The sequence below is a fragment of the Vipera berus genome (assembly GCF_964194415.1).
Source record: "Vipera berus genome assembly, chromosome: 9".
Classification (NCBI taxonomy): Eukaryota; Metazoa; Chordata; class Lepidosauria; order Squamata; family Viperidae; genus Vipera; species Vipera berus.
The window spans coordinates 7,179,451-7,203,703 of record NC_138212.1 but is presented as its reverse complement, the minus strand read 5'-3'; the positions used below and the strand labels follow the sequence as shown (position 1 = coordinate 7,203,703).

The following is a 24,253-nucleotide window of genomic DNA, read 5'->3' as shown; positions in this document are numbered from 1 at the left end:
TGACAATAAAGGTTTATTATTATTATTAATTAATTAGTATGAAGTCTTAGGGGTGAGAGGATCCTGGTGTTGCTGATAATACCGATGTGGGAGCTTTGGGCTTTGATGAGTTTGGATTTGCTGGTGTCCGAAAGAGAGGGCACAAGTTTGAGTGCAATAACTACATCTTGTCAGTTCCAGTGTAATAAATTTTAAAGATGTGCTGCAAGACCGTTCTTTTCCTTTCCTTTAATACAGTTTTTTTTGCCAGACCTATATGCAACTTTTGCTACTTTCTCAGATTCTGGTTTGGTGTCACTTTGGAAACTGTGTGTGCTCTGTTGGCAGTTATAATCATATCATGGGACTCGTAGGCTCCTCATCCTTATTTTGTAAGTATAAGATACTTTTGTTTGCTTCCTTACAATTTATCAAACCAATCAGTGAAGGCCACCAGGTTGTTTTCCATCAAAAGGAGCCTTGCTACTCTTGGAACTGTTTCAGAAGAGATTATCTTTGAAATATCTTTATTGAAGAATTATAAAAAGGCATCTGATGGAGGACTATACAATTAGCCTAATACTATTTGGGACTTTTCTGATATAGAGAGCCAGATAACATTTGAAGGCATTCACACCTTCTATCACAATATCAAGCACCAGAATGCTTAGGATGGCTTATGTTGCTACCAGCAAAAAGATTCCAAAGATATGCCTGCTATAAATCTGGCTAAATCTGGCTTCAAACTTGGACAATCCCTGGAGCAATTCCAAATTTGTGCTGCCATTTAAGTGGTCCTCTGGATTTATGCCACTCACTTCTGGTAGTCCTTATAGAAAGAAGTCCTTCTGACACAACCTCTGTCTTTTAGCTTCAATTTGAACTTGGATGATGGAACAATTGTGCATGATGCAACGGAAGCTTAACATTTCCATGTAAATCAAGTAACAATAGAGGCATTGGATTTGGGCAATGAGGCTTGGGCATTAAGATATTAAAATGTGGCAGTGGAGCTAAGTAAAGTCACTTAGAAGAACACCAAGGACCAGAAGAGCTGAAAAGCAACAAGATGCATCTCCTTTTAATCTTTGCTTTGACTTTTACGCTTTCTGCACAAAATGTAAGGCTAAATGTTGTGGGTTGCAAGAGCCTTTCAGCTGGGGTGCTTGCAGATGAAATGAGTAACCATTTAATTGAGCTTCTCTACATGCTTTAATTACACAGTTCTTTATGAATGGATTAAAAAAAAATCAGGCAGAGGGCTTTGAATCATCTTTGAATCATCAGAAATTCATCTGTATCCGTAGTTCTGAATTCAGGTTGGCATTCTGCTTTCTGCATTAGCTTTTTCAGTGTTCACCTTAGTATTGGAATCCGAGATAACCTCTTGTTGAACTTATGAATTGGATCGATACAGAAGGCTAAAAATACTTTTGGTTGAAAGTATATTAGTAACTGTGTAAGGTATGGGAAGAGTTTGGGAGAGAGTATGGGAGAGAGCAATATTCACAAATTCATTAGCACCTAAGCTGCACATCACATTATATTACCTGTAAACATCTAAGGAACCTTAATATTTGATGATTAATTTACATTTGTGTCAAGGCTTATTGGCTACCCAAAACTCTTTACAGTAATTATTTTTTTTTACTTGGACATATCAACAAAAGGAATACTTGGAAGAAGGGCTGCAGTATTGGAAGATGTAGTAGATTCTGACATAGGTGGTAATAGGAAGAGGATGTAGCATTTTCTCAATTTGTACTGGAGAAAACTGGACGAAAGAGAAGGAATGAGGTGCAGAAGCCTTGGAGGATGCCTCTGCTGGGTTATAGGCACTGGTGACTCTGTCCCAATGCCGGACCCAATTCCAAATCAGGTTCCAATCTCAGTGGATTGAAGCAGAGGTAGAAATATCTCTTATCATCAACGGCATATCACAAGGGACACATCAGGATTAGATGTCTTCATTTTTGGACCGAGCCGTGTCTGAATGACTTATGAGCATATAATACATTATCCCTTTGTTCGATTTCCATTCCTTTAGATCCAGTATTTGCACGATTTGCATCAGAAGGGTTTTCTGATCCAGGCATATTTTGAGAAGGAAGAAGGGAACTTTGAGGTTGCCCTAGATATCAGTTTGAGAGTCAGCAAGCCTGCAAATCCAGAACGTTCCTCCTATGTTCAAATCTACTCCATTTTCCTTTTTAGCAAAAATAATTACTAAAATGTACACATGTACCTGGAATTTCTCAGGTCTTCTTCCTTCTCCTCATCTTGCTGGTGGTGTAATTTCTCTCTGTTTTACAAATGACAACAAAAAAAAAACAGTAATCAGAAACTGCACATCTGAGATGCAACAGTAAGGATGTTTTCTTGTTTTCTTTTCAGGGCAATAAAGCAAAGTATCTGGTGAGTAAGTTACATCGTACTGGATTCCTGTCCTCCCCCCCCTTTGGGGAAAATACATATACCCCCTTTTCTCTAAAAAGAGCTCAGAGCTATGTCTAGGTTCAGAAAAAAAGTAGGCATAAATCACCGACTCCAGAAGAGTTAGCAAGAGCTTCATCTCTAGGGTATTGTTACTCAACTGAATTCTGAGCGGGAGAAATAGTTTGGGTTGGGATGGAATTCACTTTGCCAAATCAAGTGAAAATGTAAGTTCTAATCCTCTCTCGGACATAAAAGTCACACAAAGCTTTCATTCTTGAAACAGTTTCAGAGAATGTTCTTCCTCAGCCCCTGAAGCCTCTGAAAACCACTGGAAAGCCGGACTTGTTTTCGTGTGAATTTTTGAGATGCTGAAGGTCACGCAATAACACAACCCCCTTGTGTAATTTCTGGTGGGCCCGGAGGTCCTGTGAGAGTACACCCCATTCTTGTGTGACCACCACAGCCTCCAAATATCCTGCGAGAATGGGGTGTCCTTTCATTGTTATTGTTTCATTGTTTTTTTGTGATTGCATACTGGTGAATGTTGGCGTGTCACCCAAAACATCATGACATGTCACCTTTGACAGGTGTGTCATAGGTTTGCCATCATTGAAATAGGGCTTCAGTTCCACTAAACCCTAATTCATCATTCTTCAGTTATGACTCTGAAAAGTAGACCAAGGATATTACTGTAATGATTGTTGTCTTTGAAGTTTTAGCTTGGCTTGTAACTCCTTTGGTAATTTTGCAACAAGTACATTTTCTCTTAAGTTTTCCAAATCCCGACACTGCATTACACTTTAATTCTGTGTACCTTCTCAGCCCTCCCACTGTTCAATGATATGTACATAACAATGTCATCCTGCAGTTGTTGTATTCTCTATGGAAGATTCCCAGACATTTGTAACAGAATGGGTTATCCTAAAGAGCAATCTGATGGGAGGTATGGAGTAAAGAGTGAGTTTGGTCTGGGGTTTAAGGCATCAGACTAGAACCCAGGAGACTGTGAGTTCTAGGTGACTTTGGACCAGTCACCTTCTTTCAGCTTAATCTACCTCACAGGGTTGTTGTGTGGAGAAAGTAGGAGAAACAAGCAGCATTGTACACATTCATTGCCTTGAGTTATACATAAAAATAATTAAGGCAAGATATACATAAATAATAATAAAATATATAAGATATAGGAGAGAATAATATTTTAATCTTCCTTCCTTCCTTCCTTCCTTCCTTCCTTCCTTCCTTCCTTCCTTCCTTCCTTCCTTCCTTCCTTCCTTCCTTCCTTTTCTTTCTTTCTTTCTTTCTTTCTTTCTTTCTTTCTTTCTTTCTTTCTTTCTTTCTTTCTTTCTTTCTTTCTTTCTTTCTTTCTTTCTGGCTGATATTCCTATAACATATCTCTTTTTTAAACTGATAACATAATTTAATTAAATTTTAATAATTTAATTTAAATTAAACTAATGAAAATATCAATTAGAATTTTACAATACGATAAAACTATAAAAAAAGAAGAAGAAGAAAGGAAAATAAGTGGGAAAAAAGAAAAAGTCTCAGAACAGGGTTAATTCTTTTTTGTTTTGGCCTTAACACTCTCTGTTGTGACAATGAATATGTATTTTCTGACTGGAGGAAAGCAGCAATTTATGAATAGATATTCAGGTTGGCAGTGATAGCACTGTTACAGTGAAGAGGTCTTGGGTATCCTAAATCCTCAGCTATCCTTATGTATATTGAGGTTGTGCAAATGTGGAAGAATATTGAAAGGAAAAAGAATAGATTAAAAAAAATCTCTATTAAATTGTATTTGGGCTTTTATTTATTTATTTGATTTGATTTGTATACCGCCCTTCTCCCCAAGGACTCAGGGCGGTGAACAGTGACATAAATATCAAAAATGTACAAATACAGAAATTGAAAATAAGTTAAACCCTAATGCCCAAATGCAGAAGATACTGTTACTCCCTCTTGTAGTAAGAAATACAGTATGTGTTTTCTATTTGGAGAATGCAGACATCTACATGTGTACTATCTAGTGGTGGAACAGTTAGAGAAGGCGTATTATGTTATCATGTGAGGATAAGACTGATCATTCTTATGTCCCTTACAGAAAGATGACGAAAGAATGTTGGAAAGAATTATGGTAAGTAATTCCATTTTTGTCTTATGCTCTTTCCTTGCGTCATCTCACTCCTTGATTATTCGATTTCCTGAAGGGTAAAAAGCAATCATCCTCAAACCCATGGATTCTTGTTTCTACACATACTCACAAAACAGCAATTCGTAGATTCTGCCATGAATTTTAGCTCTTTCATGGAGAGCCTATGGGGCCTTTTCCTTTCCCTAATGAAGTGTTCCTTCACCTCTGCAACTTTAAGATGGGTGGTCTTCAATCCCCAGAATTCCCTAGCCAACAAAGGGAAGTTATTGATGTTCATACATCTTAAAGCATGCTACCCTGGGGGATTCTGGAGTTAAAGGCCACATAGCTTAAAGTTGAGAGATTGAGAAACACTGCCCTAGTGGTAGTTTCTACTCCTCATGGTTGTGACCCATCTAATATTCCCTTCATCAGATGCGGTTTTGCTGATAAATGGATTTCCTAAACCTCCTATTTCAAAGTTTACTTTATTGGAATATATCTGCAAACAAAGGAGACATTTTTCGGATGATCCAAAATATTTTATTAAATCAAAGTCTTCCTCAAGGTTATTTAGTTAGCTCCTTGGTATTATTGAGACCACGCAAAGCATTTGTTCTGGCTACTAATTCCACCTTCTTCTCTGTAGTTTGGGTGATAATTAAATGCTAAAATGATGAAATGATCTGTGCTCTCCCAACTCAGTAAACCACAAAACAATGTATAAAAATCTAACGCACATTAAAACTATTCAAATTAGGGATGTTGTGCAGCTGTTGGGACGTTTATTGATCGGGTGGGATAGCTAGCATGAATCTAAATGTTTATGCAGATTCTTAACATCCAGGTCCTGGTTGCCTCAAAGGTGCTTTTCCAAAAAAGGAACTGGACCTTCTTGGGGTTTTTTTCCTTGAAAACATTTACCAAGAATATGGAGATGCTTTTTGGAAACACACATTTTGGATAGCATTAATCTTGGTTCACACGTGAAATGAAGGCACATTATGCATATTTACAGAAGAGTTTTATCCCCAAGAGACATGACTGGTTCTATTTGAAGAAGGAAGAAATTCATTTATATCATATACAAAATGGCAGAGATGGCATGGTGGAAGACATGACATATGTTCTCATATGAGAATACAGTAGCGGCCTTTTGGGAAAAGTGTACAGTAGAAATGCCGCCTTTGATTAAGTTTCCACCAATTTTTCTTCCAATTCCTTTATAGCTGTAGCCTTCTTCACTTAATAATACTATTTTACATCGCTTTCTGGGCAACCAGTCAACTCTTTGCACCATTACTTTAATTTTATTACGTTTTACAAGCTCACTAAATGAAAGAACACACAAAAAAAAACCCAACCAACTTGATAGCGATCACATAACACCCTGACAAATGTCGTCCTCTCAGCTTCAATACACGACATCACTAACTGAATCCTACTGTGATCTGATTGGCTCATTGCCAAAACAAGATGACACCTGATTGGCTCCCTAAACACTCTTGCTCATTGGCTACAATCAGACGAAGGAAAGCTACCTGATATCAACCTAAGCAAGTTGTTCTTTCTTTTTCTTTCATAGAATACAGTACAGATAACTGAACAAACTTTGTTGCATTACATTCTTGATTAAATTATCTTTCCATTGATATATAATTTTATGGTCCTACTCCCCCCCAAAAGTGGTATAATTAGCCATCAAACCTCAAAAATACAATTTTCCCAAAAGGTTTCCACAATTTTGGCCACTACTGTAGAGATGATACCTTTTCTTTCCCTTGTAGAATGCAATTAGTGAAGAAGGTCTAGCACAATTAATGGTAAGTAGCTCTTTGATCATCTTTCCCCTTTTCCTTGTGAAATATCTTTCTGGCATGCAATGAAGCATACAAGCATGAGATTCTAACCAACCCACCCCTCAATTTAGCAATTATATATATGGAGATATACCAAGGTTGCATATTTAGGAGGAGAGCTATCTTGTTTTATGATTAAACCTATGAAAATATTACTCACCACCATCCGTTCCAAAACTTTGAGGTGTTTTGACGTGTTGAGTACTTAAAGAAGAATTTTAGGTTGGCCTAAATTTTTCCTGAACTTTTTTTTCTGACCAGAAAACGCTCTGAATTTCAGTTGACATTCTTGTAACAGTTGGAAGAGGAAATGAGTTGCAGTTGTGAGATTTCGATATTTCCTTTTCTTCATAAAGCTACATTCAAAGGAAGTTTTTAAGAAGAGACTGGACAGCCATTTGTCTGAAATGGTATAGGGTTTCCTGCCTTAGCAGGGGGTTGGACTAGATGACCTCCAAGGTCCCTTCCAATTATTATTATTATTATTATTATTATTATTATTATTATTATTATTATTATTATTATTATTATTATTATTATTATTATTATTATTATTAAGTCAAGTAGAGCACATATAGTTGGGAACACAAATCTGCCTATTTAACAGTGAGTCTATTTTAGATTTGAACTTACTTGGAGGAGGAAGAGGCCGAGGAGACAGAAGAGCAAGGGGCTAGGTGAAGTAGAATAAAAAAGCCCCACAATATAGGGATGTCTTTTGTGTATAGGTGTGTAACTGAAGTGAATCTACATTTGTATACAAAATATGGAGAGTGTTCTCAAAAGAGCGTTATCTGCCAACTGCCGTGTCTGGTAAAATTTATCTTTTCTAAGCAACCATTTTGTAGGTTGATGAATAGGATACAACCGTGATCCCTCAGGTTTCTCTATCTATATTATACTTCCATGAATATGAAAGAACTTTGAAATGAGAATGAGGGGGAAAAGGCTCAGAACACAGTTAAATAAATTCTATTTTGTAACGTAACCACTCCCTCTTAGGATAAGAAATGTGTGTTTCCCAAGTGGAAGAATAACAGCAATTCATGTATATGGTATCTAAGATGGTAGTGATGACATGGATAGAAAGGTTCTGGGCACCTTCTATTGGAATACAATGAGATGTGCTTGTTTCCTTTATAGAATTCTTTGGAAGAAAAGAAACTTGACAGATTAATGGTAAGTAGATTTTTCTTCATCTTGTGCAGTTACTTCTTGCCTGCAATAAAACATCCCTGGGTCACTGAACCTAAACCCAAACCCATTTTATTTGGTTGTATGTGTGGACAACACTTTTTCAGAATTGGATCTAAGAAAGTTTGGCGTTGGGGAAGAGCGTCCTGAACAATTTCTTTCTCTCCCTGTAATTTCTGTCCCTTAATGGGGGGAGGATGTCATTTGTGTGGTCCAAACCCACTTTTGTTGGTAAGATGGTATATTTCCTCATCTCCGTTTCCAAAGTTTGTTTTACCAGGCAATGTTGTGGAAGCCAGAAAGAAGGGTTTTTCAAACGATTGAAAACATACACCCAGGGAGGTCCATCATAACCTCCAACAGTCGCTAAGTGATAAGTCATAAGTCAAGGACTACAAATATGGAAGGTAGTGATTTAACGCCAGGTTCCCAAACAGCTTGAACCCCTCTTGACCTTTCTATTAACTGCCCTCTTTTGTCAACAAGCATTTTTGAGACAGAAATTCAATACAAGCATTATTCCACTTGATTCTCTGTGCAGATTTCCCTTCTTTGAAGGTGGAAGAATATTGAAAAGAGAATGTAACAAAGAGTTTCTGAGCACAGTTCATCCAGAGGTATCTTTTACAGCCAATCAGAATGTATTCTAATAAGAATATGAGTGTATCTCCTCTATAGAATGAAGCAATCGACATATGTGATATCAAAAATGGTAATAGTGGCCTGCCTATTTCAAAAACTTATATAGCTGCACATCTTATTCCGCAGAACTTAAGTTAGAGAGGTGAGGTCATGTTAGAATAGATGTAATACCTTTTGTTTCATTTGCAGGATTGTATAGAAGAGGAGTGTGAAGATGAAGCATTCATAGTAAGTATCTCTTTGTTCACTCTCTTTTCTTTCCTTGTGAAATATCCTCGCATGTAATTCCACTCCCACTCCCAGCAGCCATTCCCATTGTCTCCAGACCATCAAGAAAGAAGACAAGGGTAAAATCTTGGGCCAGTTCTGATGAAGCAGCTGGAGGCACTGCTTTACCTGTTAAAAATACATCCAGCTGCACTGCTGTAAAGCAGGGCACCCCAAAAGTGAAGAAGAGTCTAACAACACCAGCCCCAATAAGCAAGACCCAAGCTTGCTTGTTTGCTTGCAAACGTTTCATTGCCCTAACTAGGTAACATGACCGGTGCTAGACTAGACTAGGTAAAAATTGCGCTCAGATTGAAGCCTGAGTAGTAAAGAGAAAGTTTTAGTATCCAGGTTGTGATACATAGCTTGTAGAGAAATTCAGCTCTGGCCTTGAGAAGAGGGGAGGAGAAGAAGATGGTTGTTCAGCTCTGGGTAAGTAGAATGGGTAAGAAAGAGAGTCTTTACTTTGTTCTCCTTAAAAAGGAGTAATGAAGGCTTCAAGAATCTGCTACTAAATCTGACAATATAGTAACATACCTGGAATCCCTGTCATGGCTTTTTTTTCTTCCTTTTTTTTACCCTGATTGCTTCAAATGATTCATAAGGCTTTGCCTACCTACTCTGGTGTTGTGAGGCCTTTCACATCAATATCCTGTGTGGTCCTCAAGGATTTACCAGTTTATTTTAATGGGCTACAGTGGCCCAGGCAAGGTAGATGCTTTTATCTTGCATTGACACAACACGGTTATGAAGAAATCTATAAAAAGGACGATTTCCCCCCCCTCCTTTCTTATAGGAAATAATGCCTGCCGTGTTAAACAATATTAAGGGAATTAATGGTGGTAAAGCAGGATGTTCACTGATTGTGAGTATACACACTCTTAAGTTCTCTCATTCCCTCTATATCGTCTATGTTATCCTGTTTAGATGTGCTCACAGCAGCCCTCTTGACTCTCACTCCCCAAAAAGATCTCTGCACCTTTCAGAAACAATTCCAGCAGCAAGCTATAAGTTCTTGGGAACATTTAAATATTTAAAGGAGGGCATCGTTTTAAGTTTAACTATTGCCAGAATTTGAAACAGTTTGGCTTCACAAATCTTCTCGGTGGTTTAGGCTTAAAACGTGTAATCTGTCTGTCTATCATCTATCTATCTGTCTGTCTGTCTGTCTGTCTGTCTGTCTGTCTGTCTGTCCGTCCGTCTGTCTGTCTGTCTGTCTATCATCTATCTATCTATCTATCTATCTATCTATCTATCTATCTATCTATCTATCTATCTATCTATCTATCTATCTATCTATATCTGTCTGTCTGCATACACACACACACACACACACACACACACAGAGAGAGAGAGAGAGAGAGAGAGAGAGAGAGAGAGAGAGAGAGAGAGAGAGAGAGAGAGAAGAAATTGATACATGGTATTGACGATATCTGTGATGGTATAGTTATATTTAGTGATATTTATCTTGTCTGAATAACACTGATCTCCTTCATTTCCTTTGTAGAAAACCTTCATCAAAGATGGTCCTCTGCATGATTTGGTAGTAAGTAACTTTGATTTATTTACTTCCATTTCTTTCTTTAATATTCTTCTTGCATTTGAACAGGCACCTCTGTGTTTTTTTCTTCCTTCACCCAACACTTAAAGCATCTCCAGAGCCCAGAAAACACAAACCCAGAAAACAGGATAAAAAACATTTGATTTCTTTTTACGTTTGCTTTTTAAGCAGCTTAAAGCAACCCTTTCAGAACAAAAACCAAAACCCACCAGTTAAATTGGACATACGTTTTCCCCCTGGGCTAAAGAAAAAGATTTTGATCTCTCACACGGGTAGCCCTCTGTGGAAGAGGGACAAGAGATCATGTGTGCAAGATGATGTCATGGCTGCAGTTGTTGAGTGGTGTCAGCAAGTAGCTACTTGCAGCCTTTGTGTGATGACATCACGGCACATATATCTTCAGTTTTGCATCATCATAAGTTGTGGAGGCACCTGCTTCATGATGTCTTACAAGATGGACCCTTATTTTCTCACAGCGTACCGTTAGCAATCTCATCCCTATTTTTTTTTATAATAGACTGAATTTCCTATCACTTACTGATATAATGTCGCAGCACAAGATAAATATAAGATATGTATCAGAAAAATAGATGCTGTTTTCTCCATTCATGACCACAGGCTATGTGTGTGTGTGTGTGTGTTGGGGGGGTGCTGAATAGGAAAATAGGGACCTTAAGGCTGAGAATAGCATAAATCACTTTTTGCAGCTTTTTCTGACTAGCAAATAGCTAATCAGGAAAAAGTCATGTAGCATTACAGGAGGAAACGAAACTCTACATAGGGGGTCTCAGACTTCACTTTGCTTCAGACAGCCACCCTGGAAATCATGTAGAGGAGGTGAATAGTAGATAGTCAAGTTTAGTTGGTATATTCGTCTGTGATTCATTTCAGAATGAGGCAGAGGGAGAAGGAAAAGGGGGGCCATAGGTGAAGCTGACTAGGAGTGTCTTAGACAATTAGGCGAAGAAAGTCCTTAGACACTGCTTGGTTCAAAGAACTTGCTAACTCCTGCAATTAACAAAATGCAGCTACTATAGTCAGATAACGCTTCTGTGGTTTGTGTTAGTAAAGCCAGGGGACCCTTTTTTTGCATAGAGGAGCCCTGTGGAGAGTTTTGTTTTCCCTACTGAAGTGTTCCACAACTTTGAGATGCATGGATTTCAACTCCCAGAATTTTTATGATATATGAAATAGTAGAGATACCACAGTTGGAGAAGTCATATATGCTTTAAAGAGAGAATGATACCCTTTGTTTCCATTGTAGCAGGAACTGTTGGAGGAAATCATGATAAAAGTAATTGTAAGTAGCTTTTTGACCACCTTCTCTCTTTTTCATGTGAAATATCTTTCTTGCATTTGATGAAGAGCCCTTCTTGGGTTCTACCCTACCCCCACCAAAGTTTAGTACTTGTACACAAAGCAGGGAGATATACTCATGTTATATATTTAGGAGGATAGTGTTGTGATTCCGTGCCAGCCTGTGATCGCGACAGCTGAATCCGGGGAATCTGAGGAGGAGGGGCCTGGGGAGCCATCGGAGTCGGGGGAAGGCTCTGATGAGATCCAAGACTTACATTCCAGTGAGGAGTCTGACCCTTCCACTCATGCTCAGGATGAGATGAAGCTGGGTGGGGAGGCTGGGTCGGACTCGGAGGATGCACAGCTGGAGGACATGAGAGACACCCGCAAACGAAGACAGGCCAGAAGAATAGGCCAGAGAGAAGCAATGGGGTGACTTCAGAGAAGGCATTGAGAAGCCATGCCTTGAGGACTGAATTACAAAAGGGGAATGTGTGGGCAGTGCTGGTTGCTGAAGGCAACCGTTGCAAAGTACTTTGTGGGATCATGTTTTGTTGGTATTGCCAGTGACTAATTTTCTGTTTTGCATTGTGTTTTGTGTGGACAATTTCCTCCATTTGGATTGTGTTTTGTTGCCTTTGTTTTTGGACCATTTGGCAGGTTTGTTACCAATATTAAAAAGGGTTTTGTTTTCTTCTGAGTCTCCAGCCTACTTGTCAAAAGGGGTTTCTTCCTTGTGCATTTAACAAGGATGTACATAGGCTGGGACAGAACAGATAGTTATCTTGTTTTATGATGAAAGCTATGATCGTTGTCTCATTCTTTTAAAAGTATGGCCGTCTTCCACAGTCCCCAAACTTTGATGGGTGGGAGTGAGTTGAGTGTTAAAAGGGGGGCTTTAGCATTCAGGATGGCCTAAATCTTTGGGGGATCTTTTTCTGACCAGCAAATGCTCTGAATCTTATAGCAGTTGGAAGAGGAAATGAGATGCTATTGTGGGTTTTCAATAGTCCTTTTTCTTGACATGGCTACATTAAAAATCAAGTAAAGCCCACATAGGTGGAGAGACAAATTTGCATAGTTAATATACATGAGTCTATTTCACATAACTGAAAAGAGAAAGAAAAAAAGAAGCCTCAGGATACTGTTAATTCAGATTTGATTTTTTTGACTAATCACTCTGTTGGGATAAGAAAGGTGTGTTTCCTAAGGGAAGGGAAGTAGCAATTCATGTATATGATATCTCAAGGTGGCAGAGATGGCATGGATAGAGAAGTCCTGGATGTCAGAATAGACTTTGATGTGCTTCTTTCCATTGTAGAATGCTCTGAGTGAGAAAGACATGCAAACATTGATTGTAAGTAGCTCTTTCTCCATCTTCTGCCTTTTCATTTAGTGATATTGTTCTTACATGGGATGAAACATCCCTTTTGTGATTCTACCCATGCTAGGAAGCATCTTCCCAGAGCATAAATATAGCAGCCAAGGCAAAAACATTTCACCTGTTTCATCTTTCCTTTTAGAAACAATTTACCCATTAAATAAACTCCTACTGCCAAATTGTGGTGATATTTCCCCTGAGGAATGAGTAGCAAAGGCAGGCACCAAATCTCAGCCATGGGTGTGCCTATGAGAAATAGGGGCAAGCCGCGACATATTCACAGTGCTGTCTTCCAGCAGTTGTTGGGATTTGTGTCCCCTACTGAGATGAAGTAGATAACTGCAACTTGTTTGTGGTGATATCGCGTCACGCATATCATTTTTGTGTCGTTATAAACCTCTCATGATCCAGCTTGCCAGAGCAGAAGACTACGGTGCATTTTATGACATTATGTCATTTGCCATAGTACTTACGTCAAAGATGGTATAGTTAAAAAAATCATATGTGATATCATTTCAAAATAAAAATTATACCTTTTATTTCCTTTATAGTATATGGGTAAAGAAGGCAAAGCTAGGACTATTGACCTAGTGGTAAGTAGATATTTTTTTCCATATCTGCTCCTTCTTTCAGAACTATTCTTCCTGCATTCAATAAAACATCCCTTTTGTTATTCCACACCTCCCAGAAAACATCTTCAGAGACCCCAGAGCAGAAACAGAGCAGGTAGGGCCAAAATATTTCACCTGTTGTCCCAAAGGTGTTTTTTCAAGAGGCACCTGGATTTTCTTGTTTTTCTTTCAAGATGTTTTGCTTCTTATCCATGATGCTTCTTCAGTTCTGATTGGATCAGTTCAAGAAGTCTTCACACCCATTTGCACTACCCAGGTGATCCTGAGGACACAGACAAGTGGCCTCAACTACTCTCTAACACATGGGTCTTCAAACTCGGCCCTTTTATGACTCATGGACTTCAACTCCCAGAATTCCTCAGTCAGGCACACTGGCTGAGGAATTCTGGGAGTTGAAGTCCATGAGTCATAAAAGGGCCGAGTTTGAAGACCCCTGCTCTAAAAGAATGCAAATGACCAGCTGTCTGCGAGGAATATAAATCCTTCCTGACCATCCAGTCAGAGTTGAAGAAGCTTCTTGAATGAGAAGTGAAACATCTTCTGAGAAAAAACAAGAAAACCCAGTTGCCTCGTGAAAAAGCACCTTTGGGGCAACCATGGCCTGGATGACTGAGAATCTCCCCAGACGTTTCACTTGTTCACTTTCCTTTTTAAAGCAGGTTGTAATACCTTCTATACATGTTACACAAACACCGACTCCCAAATTGGAGTGGTGGTACCCCTGGGTATCCAGGAGCAAAGGGAGAAACTTGTATTTTGGATTTCCCAAGGGATACTTTTTGGATGGGGAGGATTTCTCCAAAGTGGTTTTTTTTGTGTTTTTTTTTCTCCTTCTATAAAATGGTTGGCTCAAATACTCTTACAAGTTTTGTTAGTAAGGTGTCTTCCCTCATTTCCCTTCCGAGGATTTATTTTATCAGAATATGTTTTGGAAAACCAACTTGACTTTATTGTCCTTGAAAAGGGACAGTGCAACATGGTTATGACGGAATTTGTAAAAGAGGATAATGGTTTTTTTATGTCTTGGAAAAATCAAGAGGCATTATTTCCAATCAGTATGGGAATAATACCTACCATGTTAGATGTTATTAAGGAATTCATAATGGGGATAATGGTTTTTCTTGCTCCTTACAGATCCTCGCAAAAAAGTTGTTACCTATTATCCAGAATGCTAAATGTGGCAAAGGAGTGACTCACCTGATTGTAAGTATATATGCACTTATCTCATTTCTTTTGTTGTCTATGTTATCCTTTTTACATGTAATCAAAGTCATCCACTTGAGACTCACTCTTAACCCCCGAAGCATCTACAGACATTTCAGGAATAATTCAGCAGGAAACTATAAGCTGGAACTCACACACGTCAAACAACCAGGCCTGACCCTCACAATGCTGATAGCACATACTGCCACAACGTAATTATAAAGATATCCTTTTGTTTCATTTTAGGATGTGTTCAAAAAAGCTGAACAAATGGTAAGTAGCTTTTGTTCAACTCTGGCTATTCCTTTCTTTCATATTATTCTTCAGTCTGAATGAACACCTCTCTTGATCTTTTTATATCATAGAGTCAACAGAGTATAATCCCAGAAGGCAAGGCCAAAGCATTTTGCATGTTTTTACTTTCCTTTCAAATAACTGATCTCTTAACAATAGATCCAACAGTTGTATTGGGGTGAAGATTCCCCCTGTGGACTGAGGATCAAAGGGGGAAAATTAGATCTCAGCTATGAATATCCATGTGGGGAAGATTACAAAGAGTGAGATGTGCGTTATAATGTCTGTGGAACCCCAAAGGGGAGTTATACATAATTAGGTCAACGCTGCTAACATCGGATGTTTTTGCATTGACAACAGTTGGAGACGTAGCCATTTTCTTCTTTTCCCTTTTAGAGTTAGATGATGCTGGGCAGGAGGTGGGGGGGAATGTGCATGAGACTCCAGCTAGACATAATAATACTGAACCTAGCATGAGAACCAAGGCTGTTGAAATAAGAGATGATAAAGAATCATCAGGCTGGAGAGGAAGCCTGCGCTTCAAGCTAATTAGGGAATGTGATTTATGACTGTCAATTAGAGGAGGGAATTGTGCTTTGATACTATGTACTCAGGAGAGGCGAAATCAGTTTTTTGCTTTGATTATGCTAGTGCCCATGCTGTGCAACATGAATAAAGATTCTTCAAAGTAAACAATGCCTGGAAGTTCTTTGAAGAGTTCCATTTGTCAGAACCATGACAAATTATCAAGGAAGTAATTTCACAATCTATGAGAGGATACCACCACATGCATATCACTGTTTTTTTTATTCTCAGGTTTCCTCAGAACACAGGCCCAAATCTCATTTTAATATATCATAACGTATGCAATCATAGAGTATCTAATATGCGATCATAGGGCATCCTACGTTTGAGGGGCTGTCACAGAGTAGAGGGGGTCAACCTATTCTTCAAAGATCCTGAAGGCAGGGCCAGAAGTAATGTGTGGAAGATCATTAAAGATAGATCCAGCCCAGATTTAAGGAGAAATTTCCTGACAGTGAGAATAGTTAGTTATTAGAAATGGCTTGCCTCCAGAAGTTGTGGATGCTCCATCACTGGAGGTTTTCAAGAAGTGATTGGACAAACATTTGGTCTGGAATGACACAGGATCTGAATAGCATAGAACAATAACTTTATCATCACTTTGAATGTACACTAATCGGCATACCTTAAAATGAAATTTCATGGCATACAACTCTCAAAGGGTCACCACCTCCAATATACACAACATAAGTGTAATGTATTGGCCTCAACTGTTGATACCACTTGCTTAACGTGTGATCTTAATTACTGTATTTAAGCGGAGGATTGCTTAACTGTTTCTGTTACTGCAACCCAGACTGTCTGTCTCCAAGCTGATAATTATGTTTGAGGCAGGAAACTGTTACTTTAAACCTATTGATTGCCGCCTAGCTGTTCAGCAGCCTCTAGGGCTGCTTCTGTTGTGAGTTAATAAACATGCTTGCTGTTTCAGCACTCTGCCTTGTCAATGCTTAACCGAACTAAGAACATAACAAGTATGACAAAAATAAAATAAATAAATAAATGCAGAATTATGAGTATCCTGTTTGAGCAGGGGGCTGGACAAGAAGGCTTCCATCCTATTTCTAATTCTGTTATTCTGAATCCCTATTTCTGTATATCTCCTGTGGATTTCAAAACCCCTAGTTTTTCTTTAATAATACAAGTGGTGCTCAATGCAGCTTGCATAGCACCACTTACAAGTTGCATACAAGTTGCAATTTTGTGCTTATGCAACTGCTTTCTGAACCACAGTTAGCTCTCAGAAGGGGCCCTGTTTTATTTTAATAAACTGCAGAGGCCCCGACAGAGGCCCCAAAACATGAACTATCACAAAGTTTCAAAAGCATCCATAATCCAGGTTGACTTGTTATTCCCCTTCTAGTACAATTCAATGATTGGCAGGAGGAATAATAGATGGTCAAGTAATCAAAGGGTAAGTTAATATGCATTTAATGCCTCTCGTTTCCTTGAAGTCTTCTCTGATTTTTTTTTTTGTGTGTAATAACAGCCACCCTCTTGAGGCTCACTCCCCCAAAGCATCTCCCTATATTCCAGGAGGAATTCCAGTAGGAATTTGCATAAAGTTAGTAATGTTTGTAGAGAAGCATAAACATGACATTAAAGAAGGTAGAAAGCTAGGATGATTGGAAAAACCCATTTTAAGGCCTGGAAAGAGAGAAAGCTTGACAGGGAAGCTAAGAAATAATGTAAAGGAGATCTCAATGGACAGAGAACTTGTACATAAAACCATGCCTATTTTTTTTTATTTTCTAACACGGAGCAGAAGGAGGTGGAAGTCGAGGTAACCTTGAGCAGGATCTTGATGACAGTTAACCAGTCAGAAGTTTTTCATGACAAGGATATCCTAGATCAGTGATGGTGAACCTTTACAGACCAAGTGCCCAAACTGCAGCCCGAAACCCACTTATGTATCGTCGGATGCTGGGGGCATGGCCCATTGGGTGGGTGTGACCAATTGGGTGGGCGTGGCTGTGGTGGTAACGGCAGACTGGGTGGGACTAAAAAGTTCAAACAATCAATTCCAAATTTGCAAGATCTTTTTTTTTCCCCGTAAGAAGTTGAAATTGATTGATTGATTGAACCTTTTTTTCCCCCCACATGGCAGCGGAGGCCTAAAGCGAAAAGGTTTTATAAAACCCAGCTGAAGGCCTAGGACTGGGGCAATGGCGCGCGTGCCCACAGAGAGGGCTCTGTGTGCCACCCGTGGCTTGTGTGCCATAGGTTCGCCACCATGGTCCTAGGTATAATGTGCGAAGGAAGTCCTTACTGACTGCTGGGTTCTCATTGGTTGCTAAATCTTGTAGCCAACCGAACACATTTTGGGATATGTGGGAGGAAGGCCTTTCTGAATCCTCTTAAAAGATCCTTTTTTATCTACTGTTGTTTCAGTCCTTAAAGTTTCTGAATGATCTACATGGCCCAAAAGATGTGATTTTTGTATGCAATAGAGGCCCTCACTTCCTTTTCCAGGTCTTCTTTCATCTGTAAATATTGTACAACCCGCAAAGACATTTTTTTTTTCAAATGATCTGAAATATTTAATAAAGTAAAAAATCTACCTTGGTAACCGTCTTTCATTTTTACAGAGCAAGGCAAGACACTTATTCTGGCTATTAGTCTAACCATCTTTCCGGAGTTTACGCAACATATTAAATTGTAACCAGATCAAATAATTCACAGTCACAGAAAATCCAGACAGCAATTAAAAAAAAAAACCAACCAAGATGCAAAATATCCGCATTTAAGATTGATGTGTCAGTGCAGCTGGTAGGCTTGTCCTAAAGTTGGTTAGGTAACTAAGCAAACTCAGATTCATGTGTGAAATATGATCGCATTGTGGAAGGTTCTGGAAAGAGATTTAACCCCAGAGCTCTGTCTATTAAATGTTGCCTATTCTCAGCAATAAACCTATGCCTTATGGCGTGAATTCAGTGCAAGAATTTTTCTCTGTACACATTGTCTTTCTGTGAATGTGGAAGAATATTGAAAAAAAAGATCTCTCAGAAATGCATTGTTTTAAAGACCCACGTTGTGTGAAAGAACATAGGATTTTTTCCTGAAGAATTAATCTGAAAAATTTGGATATAAGATACCATATGGCATAGTTGGAAAAATCAGGAGTGATTTCATTTCAGATTAGAACAGATCCCTTTTGTTTCCCTTTTAGGGCGTGAACGCTGCTCGTGGAATGAGGGTAAATAGCTTTGTTGATCTTCTGTCATTTCTTTCTTTCACATTCTTTATTATTTTACTTTTTTATTTTATTAAGAAAAATTGTACAGAAAATGTTTGTGTGTATATATATATGTGTGTGTGTATAAGGGATGCAGTGGCTCAGTGGGTTAGGACGCTGAGCTTGTTGATCAGAAGATTGGCAGTTTGGCGGGTCGAATCCCAAGTGCCGCATAGCAGAGTGAGCGCCTGTTACTCGTCCCAGCTTCTGCCAACCTAGCAGTTCGAAAGCACGTAAAAATGCAAGTAGAAAAATAGGGACCACTACAGTGGGAAGGTAACAGCGCTCCGTGTGCCTTTGGCATCTAGTCATGCCGGCCACCTGACCACGGAGACGTCCTCGGACAAGCGCTGGCTCTTCGGCTTTGAAACGGAGATGAGCACCGGCCCCTAGAGTCGGAAACGACTAGGACGCATGTGCGGGGGAACCTTTACCTTTACTGCTTTTTTGATGTTGCCTATTTCTGGTGGTTGATATGTCTTTACCTACAGTTATGTCATGTTTCCCCCATCTTTTATTCTTTTTTCTACTCCATTTAAAGTTTTTGGTTTCATTATTGAGCTTGGATGGTGAATTAATTGGGATAAATTAAATGAAAAGAAAATATAGCCTTTTTAGCCGTCAAAGCTCCCCTCCCATTTTATTTGTATAAACTTCAGTCAACCAGGTATAGCCTCCTCCTCATGTGCTGAAGATATGACAAAATAATTACGAAGACATTCATTATCCAGAGTGATTTTTTCCTCCTTCTTGCAGAATTCAGGAGGTCGCAGAAGAGGGTCAAATAATCAGGAGGTAAGTCAACATTATTTATGTATTAAACTTATATGCCACCCATGTCACCCAGAGGTGACTCTTGGCAGCTTAAAACCAAGTAAAAAGAACAAGATAAAACATTAAATATTAAAATTACAGCATTATAGCATTAGCACCTAGACTTATATACCACCTCATAGTGCTTTTAAGCTTTCTCTAAGCCAGGGGTATCAAACTCAATTTCATTGAGGGCCGCATCAGCATTGCGGTTGCCCTCAAGGGGCTGGGTGGGTGTGGCCTGGGTGGGCATGGCCTACTGGGGTGTGGCTAAAGTGCGTAAGGCCTACTGGGTGGGCGTGGCCAGCTCTACATTGTTCGCATCAAGAGTGCCTATGGGGCCCTGGGCAGGTGTGGGACAGATCTGAGGGTCTCTGGCAGAAGGAGGGTCTCTGGGCCAGGGCCAAGGCAGTGGGGGCCGTTCCCTCACTGTTTCCAGGATGGCTTCGCGGGCCACATGAAACCACTTCGCGGGCTGGATCCAGCCCCCGGGCCTTGTGTTCGACATGTCTGCTCTAAGCGGTTTATAGCAGGCATGTCAAACTGCAATGTATCGGAGCGTTTTCCCCATTGCCGGCAATGGGTTGGGCACAGTTTCCTGGTGACGTGTCTGGCCCGCAGGCTGGCAGTTTGATACCCCTGGTTTATAGAGTCAGCATATTGCCCACAGCAATCTGGGCCATCATTTTACCACCTCAATAGGATGGAAAGCTGAATCAAGCTTGAGTCAGTCAGAATCAAATTCCCGGCAGTGGAATGCTGAGTTAGTCAGCAATACTGCATTCTAACCACTGTGCCACCAAGGCTTTCAATAAAATAATAAATATTAAACTTATAATTGACATTTAATTAACAAAGGTGTCTAGGAACTGAGCAAGAAGATGGAAGTGGAGTCTTATCTCAGTCCACCATCCACTTCCAGTATGATATGTCCTCATTGGCACCCTAGGCTAATAAGCTCAGCCAGGTTTTCTGCCTGAGCAGGGGGTCGTGCCAAAGGTCCAAGGCCAGTAAGTATCCTTCATTTATATTTTACCTTTTCCTCCCCTTTCAGGCTGTGAATAGCCCTGCTGGAGGTGGAATGATGGTAAGCACCTCCTGTTTATTTTGCGCCATTCCATAATTCTTGCCATGTTTTTCTTCTCCCCGAAGAAGTGCGCTTTTTAGCTTTCTACCCAAGTGATGTCATAGTTGGAGAAGACATGGCATTATCATTCTGTTTCTTTTAGAGCATGAACGGTGCTGGTGGAGGTCCAATGCCGGTAAGTAGTTCTTGTTTATTTTCTGCCATTTATATTTTTCCTTCCATCTGAATAATTATCCTTTCTCCTCCTTCACCAAAAGCTCCTGCAGAATCCCCAGACCAGATTCATAGCAGGCAAGACCAAAGTATTTGGCCCATAGTTCACTTCTTTTCCAATAACTCGTATCATATCAGAGTAGAAAGGTTACCATTTGTTTCCCTTTTAGGGCAATAATGGCCCTGCCGGAGGTCCAAACCCAGTAAGTATCTTTCATTTGTATTTTACCTTTCCTTTCTTCATATATTTGTTCCACCTGAATGAGAGAAGGAAGCCTTTGCTCACTGCTCAGTTCTCGTTGCTTGTTAAACCCTTTAGCCAACCAAATGCATTGGCTACATTCAGACAAAAGCGGTCCCGCATGCAATCTGGAATTGAAATACGAGATTCAGGGGATGTAGTGGTGACATAGTTGCAGAAGTCGTGAGTGTTATCATACCAGAGTACAAGATTTACCTTCTGATTCCCTTTTAGGGCACGAATGGCGCTGGTGGTGGTCCAATGCCGGTAAGAAGCTTTTATTTATTTTCTGTCCCTCCTTTCCTTACATTCTTTCTCCACCTGAACAAGCACCCATTTTACCCTCCTTCCTCTGTGACCAAAAGCATCCCTGCAGTCCAGAGAGGATAATCACTGCAAGCAGGGCCAAAATATTTGGCCCATTTTATATATATATATATATACTGTATGTTAAATGCTTGTTAACTATTTAGATTACCTTGCTAGGCCCCAAACATGGGACAAATCTTTATTTCCTGTTTCGGCCTAACCGAAGGCCATTCACAGGCAGTAGTCACGACAGTGACAGCTGTTATATATATTATCTGGGATGCGTGGCTCATTGGGTTAGGACACTGAGCTTGTCTATCAGAAGTTCGGCAGTTTGGCGGGTCAAATCCCGAGTGCCACGTAACAGAGTGAGCGCCTGTTACTCGTCCCAGCTTTTGCCAACCTAGCAGTTCAAAAGCACGTAAAAATGCAAGTAGAAAAATAGGGACCACTCCGGTGGGAAGGTAACAGCGTTCCGTGCGCCTTTGGCGTCTAGTCATGCCGGCCACATGACCACGGAGACGTCCTCGGACAAGCGCTGGCTCTTCGGCTTTGAAACGGAGATGAGCACCGGCCCCTAGAGTCGGAAATGACTAGCACGCATGTGCGGGGGAACCTTTACCTTTACCTATTATCTGGACCATGAAGGAATTCAAATATGAGACACAGAAGATGGTAGTCATGGCGGACCAATAAAGGAGAGTATTTGTAGCACAGGGTTGACATGAGAGGTCACGTGGTGGTACACTTGTAGAAGTCAGGGTGTTATCATTTTGTTTCACAATGTTTTCCTTTTTAGGGCACAAACAGTGCTGGTGGAGGTCCAATGACAGTAAGTAGTTCTTGTTTATTTTCTGCCTTTCGTATTTTTCTTCCACCTGATCAATTATCCTTTTACCTCCTTCACCAAAAGCCCCTGCAGAATCCCCAGAGCATATTCTTAGCAGGCAGGACCAAAACATTCGGCCCATATTTAATCTCATTTCCAATAACTGTTATCACATCAGAGTAGGAGGGTTAGCTTTTGTTTCCCTTTTAGGGCATGAACGGTGCCGGTGAAGGTAGCATGCCGGTAAGTAGCTTTTATTTGTTGCAATTGCTTAATATCTTTCTTCCTCTTAAACACCTATCCCATTTATCCTTCTTCCTTTGTACTTTTTTCCCCAGGGTAAATAGAGCTGAAGGAGATAGGTAAGTCCTGCACAGAAAAAAAAGGGTTGTTTGCGGGAAGGGTTGACATGAAGATATCATTTCGAAGATTCCAAATCATAAATTCTCTAACCTTCCCACTTTTCTTCTCCATGAAAGCATCACTATGAGAGCCAACATGAGGCTTTGGGGCATGCATGTCGCCCAAAGTGGGTGCAAGGCTGTCCTTGGGGAGAGGAATAATGGGGAATGTGATGCCATGCATGTCAGGATATCATCACACAGTATACATAATTTCTGTTTCTACCACCTGTTGACCTCACAAAATACTTCTTGGGGAACCACACCTGACCTGCTGTGGTGTTTTCAAACTTGGTAACTTAAGTTGTGTGGACCTCAACTCCCAGAATTCCCCAGCCACCATGGGGAACCCAACAAAGCTCGGGAGCCCAAAGAAACATTCCAGTAACAGCTTATGAAGCTAGAATTTTATTTAAATGTTCATGAGCCATCACATCATCACATATTTAATTTAATTTAATTTAATAATTTGATTTCTATACCGCCCTTCTCCCGAAGGACTCAGGGCGGTGAACAGGGCAATACACTATAAAAATATTATACAAAAATTAAAAAATCATTAAACATTATGCCCAAAAAATTAATACATATTACAATTAAAACTATTTATAAAAACCCAACCCCATCCCATCAGACCAGGCCAGCTTGTTCGAAAAAGAAAGTTTTGAGATCACGCCGGAAGGAGCGAAGGTCGGGGGCCATCCGGAGCTCAACCGGTAAGCTGTTCCAAAGGTCTGGCGTGCCCACAGAGAACGCTCTCCCCCTGGGGGTCACCAATCGGCATTCTTTGATCGGTGGCACCCTGAGGAGGCCCTCTCTGTGGGAGCGCACTGGACGGAGGGAAGTTGACGCCGGCTGCAGGTGTTGCCGTAGGAATGGTTTGAGAACCATGAGATTCATTGAGATGAAATAAGGAAGAGAAGGGGAAGATTAATTCCTTAATTATGCAAATTCCTTGAAAGAAGAATTATAAGTACTTATTCATTAGCAGATGAATGCATTGTGCTGGTTGAGTCATAACTGTTAGTCTCAAACATTCTGGCAGATTATTATTTTTTTATCAATCTTGGTGACCACAACACATCTCTATTCCTATAATCAATCACTCAGCAATTAACTTTTCAAAAGTTTCATTTATTAATTCTTTCCCTTTCTCTCACTTCATTTTGACCTGCAACCTAAAAGAGAGGCCGAAATGTGAATAAGGGAAATGATGGAAATTACGGAAATTGCAGAAATATTTGAATATGTTGGAAAGGTCTGACAGCATTCTCCATCTGTGCAAAATGAACAAGACTCTTCTGCTCAAGGGCATCCAATGACCCAGCCTACTCAGTGCTTGATGGTGATGGTGGCAGTAGATAGAATATATGGCTTGATTTTGTTTCCTGTAGCAGAATAGTTTGCTCTCCTAGGTGCAGGAAAAACTTTGTGAAAATAAAAACAAATAAAATTCCAACTGCACAAACATTTATTTTATTTATTTTAATTGCCCCCAACAATCTGGGTCCTCATTTTACCTACCTCGGAAGGATGGAAGGCTGAGTCAACCTTGAGCCTGGTGGGATGCGAACCTGCACTAATTGCAGGCAGCTGGTGTTACTTAAGAATGCATTAGCCCACTGCTCCACCAAGGCTCTTCCAGGATTCTGTTTCATTGCG

General features: G+C 40.0%; 1 protein-coding gene across 7 annotated transcripts; it reads left to right on the top strand.

The window, feature by feature from the left end:
• The first annotated feature begins 1,708 nt into the window (after positions 1-1,708).
• LOC308672291 (uncharacterized protein) lies at positions 1,709-24,041 on the top strand. Of its 7 annotated transcripts, none has more exons than XM_081335080.1 (20): positions 1,709-2,394; positions 4,517-4,549; positions 6,334-6,369; positions 7,549-7,584; positions 8,431-8,469; positions 9,305-9,373; positions 10,016-10,054; positions 11,334-11,369; positions 12,690-12,725; positions 13,301-13,342; positions 14,516-14,584; positions 14,831-14,857; positions 16,827-16,877; positions 18,633-18,659; positions 19,455-19,493; positions 20,566-20,598; positions 22,161-22,193; positions 22,401-22,433; positions 22,529-22,552; positions 23,777-24,041. In XM_081335080.1, the coding sequence occupies exons 2-19, from the start codon at positions 4,532-4,534 to the stop codon at positions 22,535-22,537; spliced, it is 672 nt and encodes a 223-aa protein (XP_081191206.1). In that variant the 5' UTR covers positions 1,709-2,394; positions 4,517-4,531; the 3' UTR covers positions 22,538-22,552; positions 23,777-24,041. The 7 variants fall into 7 exon arrangements, 4 of the variants coding, with proteins under 4 accessions (XP_081191206.1, XP_081191207.1, XP_081191209.1 ...); XM_081335081.1 differs by lacking the exon at positions 22,161-22,193 and adding an exon at positions 20,741-20,773; XR_014027385.1 differs by lacking the exons at positions 22,161-22,193; positions 22,401-22,433; positions 22,529-22,552; positions 23,777-24,041 and adding exons at positions 20,741-20,773; positions 20,856-21,014; positions 21,287-21,320.
• Positions 24,042-24,253: the final 212 nt, after the last annotated feature.

Coding starts and splice junctions, on each gene's coding strand:
- LOC308672291 (XM_081335080.1), top strand. Junction 8,470..9,304: donor GTGAAGATGAAGCATTCATA/GTAAGTATCTCT, acceptor CCTTTCTTATAG/GAAATAATGCCTGCCGTGTT. Junction 18,660..19,454: donor ACGCTGCTCGTGGAATGAGG/GTAAATAGCTTT, acceptor TCCTTCTTGCAG/AATTCAGGAGGTCGCAGAAG.